This window comes from Peromyscus maniculatus, chromosome 3, assembly GCF_049852395.1.
Source record: "Peromyscus maniculatus bairdii isolate BWxNUB_F1_BW_parent chromosome 3, HU_Pman_BW_mat_3.1, whole genome shotgun sequence".
Lineage (NCBI taxonomy): Eukaryota > Metazoa > Chordata > Mammalia > Rodentia > Cricetidae > Peromyscus > Peromyscus maniculatus.
The window spans coordinates 138,096,626-138,113,137 of NC_134854.1; the positions used below are offsets into that span (position 1 = coordinate 138,096,626).

At 49.8% G+C, this 16,512-nt stretch overlaps 1 protein-coding gene across 4 annotated transcripts in view; it reads left to right on the top strand.

The window, feature by feature from the left end:
- The window catches only part of Ift122 (intraflagellar transport 122), a 73,059-nt gene that overhangs the window by 22,717 nt on the left and 33,830 nt on the right, over positions 1-16,512 (top strand). For 2 of the 4 annotated variants that reach the window (XM_042273881.2, XM_042273880.2), the window contains exons 6-14: positions 1,616-1,682; positions 2,526-2,672; positions 3,654-3,830; positions 5,684-5,759; positions 8,731-8,922; positions 9,069-9,207; positions 11,091-11,293; positions 12,724-12,861; positions 14,155-14,319. In XM_042273881.2, the coding sequence (XP_042129815.2) occupies positions 1,616-1,682; positions 2,526-2,672; positions 3,654-3,830; positions 5,684-5,759; positions 8,731-8,922; positions 9,069-9,207; positions 11,091-11,293; positions 12,724-12,861; positions 14,155-14,319 (1,304 nt within the window). The remainder of the gene's footprint in view (positions 1-1,615; positions 1,683-2,525; positions 2,673-3,653; positions 3,831-5,683; positions 5,760-8,730; positions 8,923-9,068; positions 9,208-11,090; positions 11,294-12,723; positions 12,862-14,154; positions 14,320-16,512) is intronic. The other 2 variants (XM_042273882.2, XM_042273884.2) reach the window with 1 other exon arrangement.

Sequence of the window (16,512 nt, forward strand, 5' to 3'; positions counted from 1 at the left end):
TGTGCTGTGCACAGTGCACAGCTCAGACAGAGCCATGTGCAGGGACCGAGGCCTAGAAAGTGGGCCCTCCAAAAAACTCACTCATTGCTTACTTGATTTTTACTAGCTTCACAGAGAATTAGGTTTTACCGTGACATTTTCAAACACAATTTGTTTGTGTTGCTTCTCCCCACCTGTCCACCCCCATTCTCCCTCACCCCTCCACCCCCATTCTCCCCACCCCTCCTCCCCCATTCTCCCCACCCCTCCACCCCCGTTCTCCCTCACCCCTACTCCCCCATTCTCCCCACCCCTCCTCCCCCATTCTCCCTCACCCCTACTCCCCCGTTCTCCCTCACCCCTCCACCCCCGTTCTCCCTCACCTCTCCACCCCCGTTCTCCCTCACCCCTCCACCCCCATTCTCCCTCACCCCTACTCCCCCATTCTCCCCACCCCTCCACCCCCATTCTCCCTCACCCCTACTCCCCCATTCTCCCCACCCCTCCACCCCCGTTCTCCCTCACCCCTCCACCCCCGTTCTCCCTCACCCCTCCACCCCCGTTCTCCCTCACCCCTCCACCCCCATTCTCCCTCACCCCTACTCCCCCATTCTCCCTCACCCCTACTCCCTCCCACCCCAGGAGCCTCCTTTCCACTTTGGTGTCCTGTGTGACCGTTCCCACCCCCCAAGCCTCTTGTTCCCCTCACGGTTTCCTGCCAGTTTCCTGGTCTGTACCCACTACCACAGCCCTTGTGTACAAATACTAAAAGTTAGACATGAGAGCATGTGGTGTGTGTCTTTCTGGGTCAGCTCATGTAATGTGAAACGTCACAGCTTCATTCTTGTACATTCCATTTCCTTAACTTGTTCGTTCTTTTTTTCTTTCACTCTTTCATTCATCCATTTATTTATTTATTTATCTTTTGGTTTTTTCAAGACAGGGTTTCTCTGTGTAGTCCTGACTGTCCTGGACCAGGCTAGCTTCGAACTCACAGAGATCCGCTTGCCTCTGCCTCCCAAGTGCTGAGATTAAAGACGTGCGCCACCACTGCCCAGCTTAACTCATTATTTTAATGCTGGGTTGTTCTCGGACTGCCGTGCCCTGGCTGTGAGCAGCTAACTTGTCCTTTTCCTTGAGATTGAAATCCTGGAGAAGTTGGCTAGAACTTCATTGTCTATTTTTTTAAAAAACAGTTCCCAGTACAACACAAAGACAGCACAGAGCAACCTCATGTGTTCTTCACCCAGTTTTCTTAGTGGATGCACCTTAGGCAGTCACTGGGCAGTACAGGAGCCCGGGAAGCGGGGCACAGTGTGTTTGTGGTTTTGTCATTTCACTGTATGTGTGGCAGTGATACCCCTGCATCACGGGATCTCATTCCCATACCAATGCCTGTCCCCCCCATCCCTGCCACCTGGTGCTGAAGTCCCCGTAGCCACAGAGCCGGTCTGCAGTTGTGTGACTGTCATTTAGTATGTTGTATTCGTGGACTTACACAGACTGAACTTTTCCAAGTTGGCTTTCGCCTTTAACTCAGCATAAGACTCCAGAGTTCTGAGTTTTGTGTGGATGAATAGTTTACTCCTCTGTTGCTGAATAGTCTTGCTGTCTTTTCTTTTGCCTGATCCCGAAGGGCTGTGGTCTCCCGAGCAGAAGTCTGTCTCCAAGCACAAATCCAGCAGCAAGATCACCTGCTGCAGGTAGGTAAGCTAGGGAAGCGCTGACCACGGCTTGCGCTCCTTCTCTTCCCAGCAGACCCACACAAGCCCCTGATTTCACACCCCAGAGTATGTGGTGTGGGCTGGTTGGTCTAGGCTTCTGTGTTTCCTTTTTTCTTTTCCTGTTTGTCTCCTTGATGGGAATGACTTGTGCCGTTGACCACCTTTGCTTGGTGAGCTGGCGTGGGCTTCTTCACCAGGAAGCTCAGGCAGGAACCTCTGACTTAGGTGTTAGACCCATACCAGAGTCTGGATCTTGTGACTGACAGGCCTGTGACCTTGGGAAGGTTGCTGAGTCTCTCTGAGCTGGCCTGGGGTCCTCACGGGCCACGGGTGATAGCAGCTGGCCATGCGCACAAACAAGAGGGCCAGCAGCACAGCGCACTAGGCCCAGGCACCCTAAATCTCTGCAGCTTCGGGGGTGCGCTGGGATTCGGCTTTTGTCAGCATAAGTGACGCGTCAAGCCCTGTTCTAGGGCTAAAAAGACACAAGACAGTGTGTTTGTTTACTGGGAGCCCCTGAATTGGGAGGGGGTGAAATGCAAAGCAGAAAATGGGGGTTGGTCCGGAGTTGCAAGGGCAAGCTGTCATGGAGATGTGGGCAGAGAGCCAGGGCATAGATGCCCTCTGAAATAGACACCCCTGCCTACAGGTCTCACTGAGTCCAGCTGTAAGTGACAGTCCAAGCTGGTGTCTAATTCTCTGTCAGGAATGAGCAGGAATGATGGAACCTTAGCCTGGCTGCCGCCGCCTCCCACTGAGCTCTCCTGCTTTCTCATCTGTGTCCTTTCCCTCTCTCATGCTCTTCATGGGTTGTGTGTGCAGCTGGACAAACGATGGGCAGTACCTGGCTCTGGGGATGTCCAATGGGGTCATCAGCATACGGAACAAAAATGGCGAAGAGAAAGTGAAGATTGAGCGGCCAGGGGGCTCCCTCTCCCCGATATGGTCCATCTGCTGGAACCCTTCAAGGTACCCATGGCTGTCTTTCTCCTGGCTGGCACTGTCAGAGAAGAGCTTTTTCAGCCCTCTGAGCTCTTTTTCTCTGCCTGACGTCTTTGTAGTTTAAAGTCCTCTCTCCCCACTTGCCTGGTCTTTTGGAACCTGTTTTTTATAAATGAAGTTTTGAAAGAGCCTATATTGAGTTTTGGAACGGATCCCAGAGATTTAGCGAAGCAGATGAACTCTCTAGGCCAGCTGAGGGAGAGGGAGGAATGGGGCTTCACGAGCTGATGGCTGGGGTCTCCCCGCTTTTCTTTCCCTGCTTCTTTGGTTCCTCCTCCATGCCCTGGAGGCTGCACGCACCCACCTGTTGGACTGTTAGCAGAACAGCGCTTTCTTGAGTACTTTTTTTTTTAATTTTCTGTGTCAAAAAGTTAAAATTAAGCCTACAAATATCCCTAAAGCCTAAAGATCAGCAGACAGTTGGCACCTACCTGCTCATCCTTACATACACTTGACTTTATGTCCCTATGACTTAGAGGGTTGACTAAAAGCTTTCTCGGCTCTTTGTGTAATCCTCTAATATTATTAAATCTATCCCCACGGAGTTCTCTGAGGGTAAATTAAAGGACTCAATTGTTTACCGTCCCAATGTTATTTTACAGGTGGGCGCCCGCTTGATTTAGGAGGCTGTTTAATTCCGTTGCATTTCTTACAACAGGTTATTATAATTCTTCCTGAATAACTCTGTCCAGCGGAGGCCCTCCATGTGTATATAATGCCTTCAAAGGCCATTAGCTTACCCCAGAGTTCCTGCTGTTTGATTTTGTGGCCACAGATGACTTTGTGGCTTCAGGCTACCATTTTTAATTCATGAGAAACAGGATGCCCAGTGTACCTGGTGGCTGTCCTCTTCCGGGCAGGGTCCGGGGCTCCTTGGCAGGTTTTGAAATTATAGCTTTAGTGTAGTCCTGGGCAATGTGATTGTGAACATCCGCTTACTATCTACAGCCGATGGGAGAATATCTGGATGAGCAGAGAGAACGAGGATGCTGAGGATGTCATTGTCAACAGATATTTTCAGGAAATCCCTTCCATTCTGAAGTCAACAGTGTACAGTAGTCAGGGTAGTGAGGCAGAGGAGGAAGAGCAAGAGGAAGAGGACGACAGTCCCAGGGACCGCAACTCGTGAGTGTGTCCCAGAGTGAGGACCCTCCTCGGGAGGGCCCAGGCCCCTGCACAGAGCTGCCGAAGCAGATGCCGTGGAGAGGCTCCTTGGCCAAGGCCAGCAGAGCAGGGGCCGGGGGATTGTTGGTGTGCCCCCACACTCACAAGGGAAGCTCCCCCGAGAAGCATGTGTGGGTGGCAGATAGTGCAATCCTCTGAGAAAGGAGGAGAAACTGGGCAGTGTGGAGGAGGATACACCTCTGTGAACCGCCATCTCTGAAGAGGCCCGGCACCTCTGTGTGTCCTCCCTGACTTCCATGTGTGATTATCATAACCATGCCTGCTTCTTAACCTCTGAGTGAGCCCTCTCCAGCAGAACTAGACACTCTCTGAGCAGCCTGATTTGTCAGGCCCATGTAGGACCACCATTCACCCACTGCTTCTTGTTACTGGGTGTGTTTTCTTGGCCCATTCCCGCACCATTTCACCTTGCATTGGCTAGGATGTATGGACAGGGGAAGCCCTTAGCTTTCACCCCCCCCACACCCACACCCACAGTCCTGGCTGCTGGACAGTCTCTCCTCTCTGAGTTGAGATGACCTGTAAGGGAAATCCTTGCCAGTAGAGTGGGAAAAGCTGAGGCAGCCAGGATGTTGTGATTGGGCAATCATGTCCCGGCCTGGAACCCTCCTCACTGCCACCCTGACACCTGAGATTCCTTAGAGGAATCCCGGTTTGTGGGGTGGGGAGTGGGGACAAGAAAGGAGTTTCAGCCCTTTTTTATTATTCACCGTGAGGGTTTTGGTAGAGTCCCACTGCCCACCACTCTGGGTGGTTGGCTTGGAAACTCCTGGTCTAGTCTAGCGGCTGAGTCTAACTCAGCACCATCGTGGCCTCTCCACTGGGCCTTCACTGGTGGCTGGGGTTCGGACTCCAGCGTCAGTCATCACCGTCCATCTGCAGGCCGACTGCCAGCATCTTTTCTACTTTCCCCTTGTTCTTAGTTCTGAATTAGTGTCTATGGCGTTCTCCTCACTGCCCCCCTGGCTGGCTTTTCCAGACCATGCCGCATAGAGCATGCTTATGCTGTGGCTAGTGGTGCTGCTCGGTGACAGGCAGACCCTGGACTCAGGGACGCAGGAGGTGTTAATAAAGACTCAGCCACCTGGAGAGAGTTATGGTCCAGCCTTGATGCTGGGAAGCCTCTCTCTGTCTACATTCTGAGGAGTTGGCATCCCATCTCAGTGGAGGCCTTTCTCCTGGGTTCTGGCCCTGAAGTCCCATCCAAGGCACATGTCTACAGGCCTCTGTTCCGTTGGCAGTTGTCGGTCTTCAAAGTCTTGGAAAAGTTGCTCATCTTCACTCAGATGCCATTTCACCTCTTCGAGAACCCTAACTGCAAGAGACCTCGGGTGTGGGTGCTGTTCTTCCTCTTCAGGAAGACTGAGCAATTTCTCATCAACTAGAACAGTCTAGCCTCCTCACTGTAAGCTGTGTCTCCGGGCTACTCCCTACATTTTACACATGAGAAGGGTACACATGGATGTGCAGCCATGCTCATCCTTCAAGTTGCTCCCAGGAACTCTGAAATGAGGAATTTACCTTCTGCTGCTGTAGCCATGTCCTAGCCCAGGCTGTTCATGGCTCAGAGTCAGTTAAATAGTAGATCCCAGGAGGGCCAACCCTGTCTCTGCTTTAGTCTCGGGACTGATTGATGCTTGGTCTGATTGTAACGCTGGCCCGGACGGCTGTGTAGCACTTGGCTCCCTGACAGCCTGGCCAGGGCTTTCTTTTTCCTGTTGTTTGTTAAGCCCCTAGCCACACTCATCAGCAGGCTGTGCCCCCTCATAACCCTTTTGTCTTCTGTTGATTAGAGAGGAACACAATGACATCCTGGCTGTAGCTGACTGGGGACAGAAACTTTCCTTCTACCAGCTGAGTGGGAAACAGGTATGTGGCACCACACAGACCCACTTACACATGTCAGCCGTAGCGCACTTTGATGGTGTTCCTCTGAGACTGTGCTGTTAGTGACTACACACGATCATTGTTACCGTCTGCATAGTGAACGTGTGCTGTGGTTCCAGGGCCTGGGCCCAGTACTCTGTCTTCTCTTCAACCCAGTGAGGAGACACTTTAATTATGTGCTTTTCGGAAGGGTGAGACCAAGACAGAGCAGTAAGTACCACACAGTTGGAAAATGGCGGCGCCTGGGATTGAGACCCAGGTCAGATGAATTTACTAGTTCTTTGAGAATTCCCGATAGGCTTTTAAGAAGACATACCAGAGACATGTTTCTATCAACAGGGTCCTACCCCCTAAACTTTACCCTCTTCTCCATAATGCCATTGCCTGGGGACCAAGGCTTTGACACAGAGATTTTGAGAATCATTTAAGGTCCAAACCATGGTACAGATGGTAACTCCAGCTTGTTTGGAACAGTGAAGTTATTTTCTTGGTTTTGAAGTATCTTTTTAATTCTGGAGTGATTTGGGATTAAATATAGGACAAAGGATTGATAAAGCAAAGCCAAACTTCTCATCAGGCTTGGTAACATCTGTAATTTTGGCCTTTTAGGCATCTGTAGTGCATGAAGAGGCCCTGGCTTAGTAGCCACAGCTGGTATTCCCTGGTCTGGACATTGTTCTGCTGTTTACAGGACTAGCTCTCTCAGTCCTCAAACTCCTCTGGAGGAACTGCTACCATCATTGTTCTATGTGCAAGAAAATGGAGGCCTTGAGATGCTGTTGGCCTCAAGAGCACAGTTTAGTCTGTGTCCACACCTAGTTTGGGACCTGGCCAGATGGATGCTAGAAATCTGTATTTGCATATCTGCCAGATTAGTCTAGTGATGACTATTTTAAATGTATAATTGAATTAAAAACTGATTTTTATACAACTGATTTTCAATGGAAAGACAAGAATTATTTATTAAGTGTCTAAGCAATATTGAACTTTTAAGAGACTCATTGCATTTTCCTACTTGGGATTCACTAGGCTTAAAAACAAAACAAAACAAAACCAAGAATCTATATAATTATTGTTTTAAAAAACATGATGAAAGGCAGGTCAAGAAATTAAAAGACAGTAACACTCTGGCCACCATCTCTTGAGATACTTTCCTTCATTCTTTCCGTTCCTTCAGATCCCAGTCACTTCCTTGACTCTCCACCGTCTCCCCATGTCTGTTAAGTCGTCCAGTGACTTGCTTCAGTCACTGTATTCTTTAGTCACGTGGGTGCTGGGGACCCAGTTCAAGCCCTCTGCAGGAGCAGTATGTGCTCTTGACCAATGAGCCATCTCTCCAGCCCCTTCCTTAATATTTTGAACCATGTTATCACAGATGTTTTAAAAATTTCATCTGAGCATTCTAACACCTGGGTCATTTGGGTCTGGCTTTGCTGATGGTCTTTTCTCAAGTATGATTCACATTTTTCGACTTTAAAAATTTTTTATTTTTGTGTGTGTGGATGTTTTGCCTGCTTGTATGTGTACAACATGTATGCAGTACCTACAGCCCTCAGCAGAGGGCATCAGACACCCACCCACCCACCCACCCCCACCCCGAAACACACAGGAGTTACAGACTCCAGTGAGCCACCATGTGGGTGCTGGGAACCAAACCCAGGTCCTCCGCAAGAACAGCCAGTGCTCTTAACCTCTGAGCCATCCTTCCAGCCCCACTGTTTCCTACTTTTTGAACATTTGAATTATATTCTGGGCACTCTGTAAATGGTACATCATAGAAACTCACTCCTCTCCTGTTCCTCTGAAGGTGTGCACATGTGCGTGTGTGCCGGGTGGGGGTGGGGGTGTTGTTGCCCTTGCCATGCTCTGCTCCATATTTTCAGTGAGCAGCAGCTGAGATCTCAGTACAGTTCTTTGGTTATGAGTCTCGTGCATGGGCAGCTCCAGGTTTCCAGAAAGTAAGCAGAGCTTGTGGGCAGAAGGGGCTTCCTTCCAACCTTCCATTCTGCAACATCCCACCTCACTGCCCAGCTCTCAGATGCTGTGCCCACCCAGAAAGGAGCTCACAGGGCCAGTGTTCAGAGGAGCTTGCCTGAGGCTCTTTCTCTGGCCCAGTTTCTGCCTGCTTTGGGCACCCAGCCCTGCTTCAGTTGGTCCCGGTTGGTCCTGAGCTGACGGTTGTTGCTTGCAAGAGGAAGTCCTAAGCCCCAGCCCGCAGCTGTCAGCCCTTGGTGTCGTGACACGTGCTGGGGCTTCTTGTTAGACTTTGTAGCCCTGGGAGGTAGGAGGGAAGCTTTCGGTTGTTAGGCATTTGAAATTCCTAAAAAGGAAAGAAAAAGTGAGCATACTAAATTTATAATTGTAGTTTAAATGAGTTGAAGGGAATTAACTAAGTTGAAATTGGAGCTGACTATTTCGGTGGTTTTATATGTTCAAAATTGCATTCATTAAACTGTCAGTACCAATTGATTGCTCACTTTTACTAGATTTATACATAGGAAAATATTTGTAAATTGACCCTAAACCTTAAAGCAAGAACCAGGTTTTTAGACTTGTTTTCCTTAAACTGAATAAAGAATAAAGGGCCGTCTTTTCAAGTGAGATAAGCCAGAAAATAAACAGAGAAAAGAAGCTGAGGTGAGCTGCTGGCCATGTGTGAGGCGGATGAAGGAGGGAAAGCCTCCCTGGCCTCCAGTCATCAATCTGAGGAGGTTAGGCCCAGTTTGCGACAGTTAGGTCAGGCATTGCTGATTTTAGGAGCCGAGGATTTGGATAGGTTGAGGGGGAGGTGTGGGTGTCCCAGAGGTGGAGAAGTCTGTGGAGGGAATGGGATAGCTTAGGAGGTAAGGCTAGGCAGGCCCCAGCACTCCCGCTACCTCACTGATGTTGGTGGGGAAGCCCTTACTGGGGTTCGGAAATGGTCTCTCACTTGGTGTATGGTCTCTTTCCTCAGATTGGAAAGGATCGGCCACTGAACTTTGACCCCTGCTGCATCAGCTACTTCACCAAAGGAGAGTACATTTTGGTGGGGGGTTCAGACAAGCAGGTATCTCTTTTCACCAAGGATGGAGTGCGACTGGGGACCGTTGGGGAGCAGAACTCCTGGGTGTGGACCTGTAGAGTGAAACCTGACTCCAACTATGTGGTGAGTAGAGGAAGTTCATCTTGCAGAGCATTTCTAGAGGAGGCCTTGAGCATCAGGTCAGCCAGGCAGACTCTTGGCCATCACTCCTAATGGGGGGTGGGCTGCTTCTCCTCCCAGCTTGAGATTGACAGCTGTCTTCTAAACAGGTGGTAGGCTGCCAGGATGGCAGCATTTCCTTCTACCAGCTTATCTTCAGCACAGTCCACGGACTCTACAAGGATCGGTATGCCTTCAGGGACAGTATGACAGACGTCATCGTACAACACCTGATCACAGAGCAGAAAGGTAAGAGGCAGGCTGGCTTGCCTCTGCTTATAAATACTAGCCAAGAGGTGGGCACAGGGGACAGGACACCCAAAATAATAGGAAATGTCTCCCCTGATCTGCCCCCCCCAACCCCCAAGACAGGGTCCTGGAACTCACTCTGTAGACAAGGCTGGCCTCGAACTCACAGAGATCCACCCGCCTCTGCCTCCTGAGTGTTAGGATTAAAGGCGTGCACCATCACCGCCTGACATCTCTCCTCTATCTTGCTTTAACTTTTGGCAGTAGAAGGAGGATACAGATCCCTTTGAGGATCCAGCAAAAGCAATAAAAGCCGTCAAAACAAAACAAAAAAAGCACCAGCTCACTACATTTTACAAACAATTCCAAGGTGTAAATGGACTCCTTGAGACACAGAAGCTGACAGATCAGAGCTACAATGGCTGACGTGCATGCAGTTTGGTGGACCTTTACCCTGTCTGCTCAGAGCCACTTTGGCATACTTTCCCCTCAGCTTCTATTTGTCTCTTGGTGGCTTCTGCTAGACAAGTAGGGCAGTGGATAGGCTCAGGCTGGGTCAGAGGATCAGGGGTTGTCTTAGGGTTTCTGTTGCTGTGAAGAGACACCATGACCACAGCAACTCTTATAAAACATTTAATTGGGGCTGGGTTACAGTTTCAGAGGTTTAGTCCATTATCATGGTGGGAAGCATGGCAGTGTGCAGGCAGACATGGTGCTGGAGAAGGAGCTAAGAGTTCTACATCTGGATTGACAGGCAGCAGGAAGAGAGAGTGACACTGGGCCTGGCTTGAGCATCTGAAACCTCAGAGCCCACCCCCAGTGACACACTTCCTCCAACAAGGCCACACCTACTCCAACAAGGCCACACCTACTCCAACAAGGGCCACACCTACTCCAACAAGGGCATACCTCCACTCCCTATGAGTCTCTGGGCGCCATTTTCATTCAAATGACCACAGGGATCCAGCTTCACATAGTCTAAATTCTGACAGTTCCCTTTCTGTTCACCTAAGTAGCTCTACTAGTTAAGGAGGCCAAGTTCCACTCAGCCGTATTCATATCTGGATGGGCTGACCACATATGCTATCTAGACGCGGCTAACCAGATACGGCCATCCTGCAGATTCAGTTTGGCTTCTTTTGTCCCTGCCTGGGTAGATCTGTGTTTCAAAATTTCCATCTAGGCGGTGTTAATGTAGCCACTGGGCCAGCTCAGCAGTGTCCTCTTGGGGTTGTTTACCCCACTTGGTCTGTAGAGAGGCTGAGCCTACCTCATGGAAGCCCCTGTGGTCAGGAAGGTTGCAGGGGTGTGGCCAGCTGTGAAATGGTCATCGTGGTGGGCTCTTGATCACTAGGGGCCGCCTTTGCTGTGCAGAGGAAGGAGCTCAGGCACATAGGACAATGGTGGTAGCATTCACTGCTTGACTTCCTTCAGTGTGGCTTTGGGCTGCACACATTGTACCATATGTAGCTCTGGATCCCACTCAGCACAGCTGCCTGCACATGGCAGGTGCTCTGGGAAGAATTTTAAAAGGATTTATTTACTTTTACTTTGTGTATGTGTGTCCAAGTGCCTACATATGTGTACCATGTATGTGCAGTGCCAGAGAAGGCCAGAAGAGGGCATCAGATCCCCAGGAACTGGAGTTACAGGTGTTTGTGAGCCTCCATGTGGGTACTGGGAACCAAACACGAGTCTTTTATGAGAGCAGCAGTGCTCCAACCACTGAGCCGCCTCTCCAGCCCCTGTAAAGACTTTTTAATGACAGTGTCTCACTCTAATTGTCAGAAGCATTAAGTAAATAAATGATGGCTTTTAATTTCTCTGCCTTTCACCTTACTTAACAACCTTTTGCTAGAGTCTTTTTATCCCCCATTTGACAGTTCGGATTAAATGCAGAGAGCTTGTCAAGAAAATTGCCATCTACAAAAATCGATTAGCTATCCAGCTGCCAGAGAAGATCCTCATCTATGAGTTGTATTCAGACGACTCGGCAGACATGCACTACCGGGTGAAGGAGAAAATCGCCAAGAAGTTTGAGTGCAACCTGCTGGTGGTGTGCGCTGACCACATCATCTTGTGCCAGGTGGGCAGCTGGTCCCCCTCCCCCAGAGCAGGTGTCCACCTCAGGGGACCCGGTGGCTGGCCGTTGGCTTCTGCTGCATTGGCATCTAGATGAATCAGTTTTTAGAGAAAGGAAGGCCATAGCTGGAATGATTTTGTGCTATGGAGCATTTTGTATTGTACGGGATTAGATGTATTGTAAGATGTTCTACACCATGAAGGTTTATTTGTTTTTTGTTTTGTTTTGAGATTGTGATTTACTAGGTTGCTAAAGCTGGCCTCAAATTCATGATCCCCATGCCCACCCACCTCCTGAGTGCTAAGTTGAAGACATGTCATACCTATCTAGGAGAAATTGTTTTAAAGATTTATTTATTCATGTATTTTATGTATATGAGTGCTCTATTTGCTTGTATGCCTGCATGACAGAAGAGGGCATTAGATCCCATTATAGATGGTTGTGAGCCACAATGTGCGTGCTGAGAATTGAACTCAGGACCTCTGGAAGAGCAGCCAATGCTGAGCCATCTCTCCAGCCCCCTAGGATAAATGTTTATAAGCAGAAGTTTTACCTTTTGAGAGATTTCTTTCCTTTTTTTTTTTTTGTCTTGAGGCATTGGGAAATGAACCCAGGGCATTGTTTATAGTAGGTAAGTTCTCTACAACTGAGCCATATCCTCAGTCTATTCTCTCTCTACCACCTTTATCATATTTATATGTTTTTTGAGATGGGATTTCTCTGTGTAGCCCTGGCTGTCCTGGAACTCGATCTGCAGACCAGGCTGGCCTTGAACTCACAGGAATCTACCTGCCTCTGCTTCTTGAGTGCTGGGATTAAAGGCCACCACCGCCCTGCCCCCCTCACTTTTTTAATTACTTTGTATTTTGAGACTAGGTTTCACTAAGTTCACCATGCTGGCCGTGAACTCAGTCTGTAGCCCGGGCAAGCCTTGAACTTGCTGTGCTCCTGCCCCAGCCTCAAGAGTACTTGGAATTACAGACCAAAGTCTCTAAGAGGTTGTTTTGTTTTTTTTTTTTTCAAAGAAAAGTTCTTCTTAGCATAGATTTCTAAAATTCTCTAGGTCAGTTCCAAGAGGAGTTTTGGAAAGACGTTGAGAAAAAGCCTACTGTGGGTGGACCTAATCTTGCCCAGGCCTGTTGGAAACTATAAAAAGGAAGAAATCCTTTAGGAGCCATTGTAAAACTAGGATCAAAACTGTGTGAGAGTCTTGAGCCTCTTGCCACTTAGGGCTACCCCAAGTTAGAGAACAGCGTGGCAAGGCAGTGTTCTGCTGCCTCTGACTCTGGAGGTCCCTGTTGAAGATGGCTCCTGGGGAAGCCTTTGGGGGAAGAGCCTGGGTTAGGTCGTTGCTGATGGTGCAGGAAGGTTCCCCAAGGGGCTGGGAGCGCACGTTTTCTGACCCTCCATGCTGAGTCTGGGTTGCTTGCCAGGAGAAACGGCTGCAGTGCCTGTCCTTCAGCGGAGTGAAGGAAAGGGAGTGGCAGATGGAGTCTCTCATTCGGTACATCAAGGTGATCGGTGGCCCGGCTGGAAGGGAAGGTCTGTTGGTGGGCCTGAAGAACGGCCAGGTGAGTCTTGCCATGCTACCGTCCGGCTTGTTACCCAGGCAGGCACAGGTTTGCTGTCTGGAGTGACCTGAGATGGGCTGCGGGCAGCCTGGAGTTTCCTCTCATAAAGGTAGCTTCAGACTCCGGCCCTCGGACTCACAGCATGCTCACACCCGGCCGCTGGTGCCATGGCTCCCAGGCTGCACGTAGCAGGGATTAGTGGGCTTAAGGTCACCCCAAAGGTGGGATTTGTTGGAGCCACAGCTTTAGTGGATTGCTGGAGAGGCAGGCAGAGATTGTTCGCGAGGTCAGAGCCCTATTAGGCAGTGCCTGGATTAACTGTCTGGGTCCCACATAGTGTTGGTCCTTAGACTGTTACCAGAAGCTGAAAGAAAATGTGCTGTTTGGACACATGGACTAGGAAATCTAGGCTATATGAAAGTTGAACAGATTTGTGTGTGTGTGTGTGTGTGTGTGTGTGTGTGTGTGTTCATCTGCATTCTTTGCTTGAAATAAGAAAAGTTCTATGTGGGCTACATAGAAATTTGAAAGTGAAAATATAACTGCATTAGCCCGAGAGCCAAGCTGTGTAGCAGATGGCTCGTGGCTGAGGCTTGTCAGGTCTTTGCTGGGGACGGAAGTTGCGGAGCATGAGATCAGTGGGAGCTGTCAAGCAGTGGCACCCAAGCTGGGGAGAGTCCTCCCCCCCCCCCCCAGTCAGCTGTCAGGTCTCATGTGAGGCCGAGAGCATGACTTTGGGGTCAGGCAGACCTGGGACCACATTCTTTTTTAGCTTCTCACTGGCTGTATGGCCCTGGGCAGATCAGTTTGCTCTCTGAGGCTCACGGTTTCCAAATAAAGGCAATACTATGTTTCTTCACAGGGCTGTCAAAAACAGGGACGTCAATGAATGGCAGCTGTCACCAGCAGCACGGTCATTATTACTTTATACCAGATGTCTCGCCTGTGTTTACAGTAGCCCGTCCTGTGTGTGTGTGTATGGTCCCCACCCTGCAGTTTGAGCAGTGTCATTAAAAATGTCCCCAGTCCGCACAGACGTTAGAGGGAGTGTGGCATGTCTTGGTGGCATATCTCGGGCCTCTTGTTACAGCTTCAGTGACCTCCAGCGAACCATTCTCCTGGGCTCTCCCCCACACACCCTGCTTTATTTAATGAGTCTTCTCTCTGCACACAGCTTCTGGAGGAGTTGGTGGGTGCTGTTCTTGGAGAACACATGGGACGCCAACAGCCTGGCAGTGGGCCAGGGTCTGGTTGCCATGGTGACTCACACTTATTTCTCTGAAATTTCGCCAGATCCTGAAGATCTTTGTGGACAATCTCTTCGCCATTGTCCTGCTGAAGCAGGCCACAGCCGTGCGCTGCTTGGATATGAGTGCCTCCCGGAACAAGCTGGCTGTGGTAGATGAAAATGACACGTGCTTGGTGTATGACATCCACACCAAGGAGCTGCTTTTTCAGGTGACGTCCTAGATAGAGGTGTGCAAGAAGGCCCGTACCCAGGCCTGTCTGGGAGGAACAGCAAAGGACTAGAACTTAGCACAGGTGTGGATTCTGAAAGGCTCCAGGGAACAGGTGGCCCGGCCAGCCTCTTGAGCATCGGTTTCCTGGCCAGCAACAGTTTTCACAGAGCAGGAAACAGTACTTGAGATGATGGTGACGAGTCTGGTGGCCAGGTTAATGTGTGGTGGGGATTCTTTTGCTGAAGTCTGTGACCCCCTTGCCCAGGACTGCCAGTTCCTCCCAGTACCTAGGGCACACTGGGAAAGACAGGTGGAGCCTCACCCTCAGCTTCCTCCACAGGGTGCTGTAGCACAGTGACTTGTGGATCCTTGGGGATGGACATTGTTTCCTATGGCTGGAAGAAGGGTGTCGATGAGTAGTCCAAAGACTGTACCTAACACCTAGTGGATTTTCTGCCAGGCTGGGCTGTTCCTGGCTCCTTTAGGGCATTGTAAGTGGTCAGAGCTAATTTATGTGAAGTGAGGACCCCCTGAGGCTGGAGCCTCTGCTCTCAGGTTCCTCCTTTCAGGGTTTCTCAATATCGTGGGTAGACATGGATGCTCTCCCAAGGCCCTCCTTGTCCTTGGCAACAGAACCAGCAGGGTAGAAGTGCCTGGCTTTCCTCAGTCAGTTGGACAGAGATACTTGGCTGCCAATAGACCCAAAAGGACTTCAGTTATTAGCACTTCATGTCATAGAGGAAGCAGAGGGACTGAGCTGGGTTCGTGGATCTCTGTGAGTCTGTTTCACCTATGGCTACCATGAAACTTTTTTTTTTCTCCCTCGAGACAGGGTTTCTCTGTAGCTTTCAAACCTGTCCTGGAACTCACTCTATAGTCCAGGCTGGCCTCGAATTAAGATCCGCCTGCCCCTGCCTCTCAAGTGCTGAGATTAAAGGCGTACACCACCACCACCCAACTGAAACTTTTTTTTTAAAGACGGAGTCTCTCCATAGCTCAGGATGACCTCCATAGCTCAGGCTGACCTCCAGCTCTCTATAGCCGAAGATAAACTTGAGGAAGATCTCTACCTCCACTTCCTAAGTACTGGGGCTAGAGATGCAGACCACCACACCTAAGTTACACCGTGCTGAGATCAGACCCAGGGCCTTGTGCGTGCTAACTAAGCCAACTCCCTGCCCATGCTAACATAAAGCTGGAAGTTACCTTCTCCTACCTTCTGGAAGTTACCCTCTCCTAGAGTTACCACAGAACAGCACAGGAGCAAACGAGACGCTTCCGTGTGCTCAGTGCTGGGCACAACTGGCCTTACATGTTCCTTCTCCCTAAACTCAGCAAACTCTGAGAGTTTGAAGCCCGAGCGAGATCCAGGACAGGCTCCAAAACTACACAGAGAAACCCTGTCTTGGGGGAAAAAAAGTCCATGCACATGGTAGAAGATTCTAGACCAGTGGCACTCAATCCTTCTAATGCTGTGGCTCTGTAACACAGTTCCTCATGCTGTGGTGACCCCCCAACCATAAAATTATTCTCATTGCTACTTCATAACTGTAATTTTATTACTGTCATGAATTCTAATGTAAATATTTTTTGGAGATAGAGGTTTGCTAAAGGAGTTTTGAGAACCACTGTTCTTGGCAGAGAGGAATGAGCCTCTGCCTGCCCCAGGCTTCCAGGGCTGAGCAGGACACTGGTGGAGAGGGCACCTCCCAGGGTGATGCTCTTAGTGTGAGACTGTAAATGCAGAGACAATGTATTGTTTTCTAACTTTGAAAAGAACTCCCCATTCTTTTGCTTATTATAAAAAAACAATGGATGTTCATGACCAAAGAAACCAGACAAGCAACGGGGGCGGGGGGGGGGGGGGGACGACACACAAATAGAAATCTCTCACAATTTCACTCACCCAAAAGCAGTCACTGTGTTCATCTCCAGGGGTGACACTTTCAGCCTCCTTCTTGGGTAGGTGTATGTGTGTGTGTGTCTGTGCGTCTGTGTGTGCTGGAGAATCAGCCAGCACAGAGCAGCACCCCCCTCCTCCTCTAGTAGAAAGGAAATCCTACCTCGTTGAATCTCCACTTACTGTGCAGTGAGTAAACTATGGGGGTAATCATTTTGAAAACAGCGCAGGTCCACGATTTCCATCACCCCGGTACGTAGAGCAGGTGCCCATCCCTTCTTCTCTGGCCCC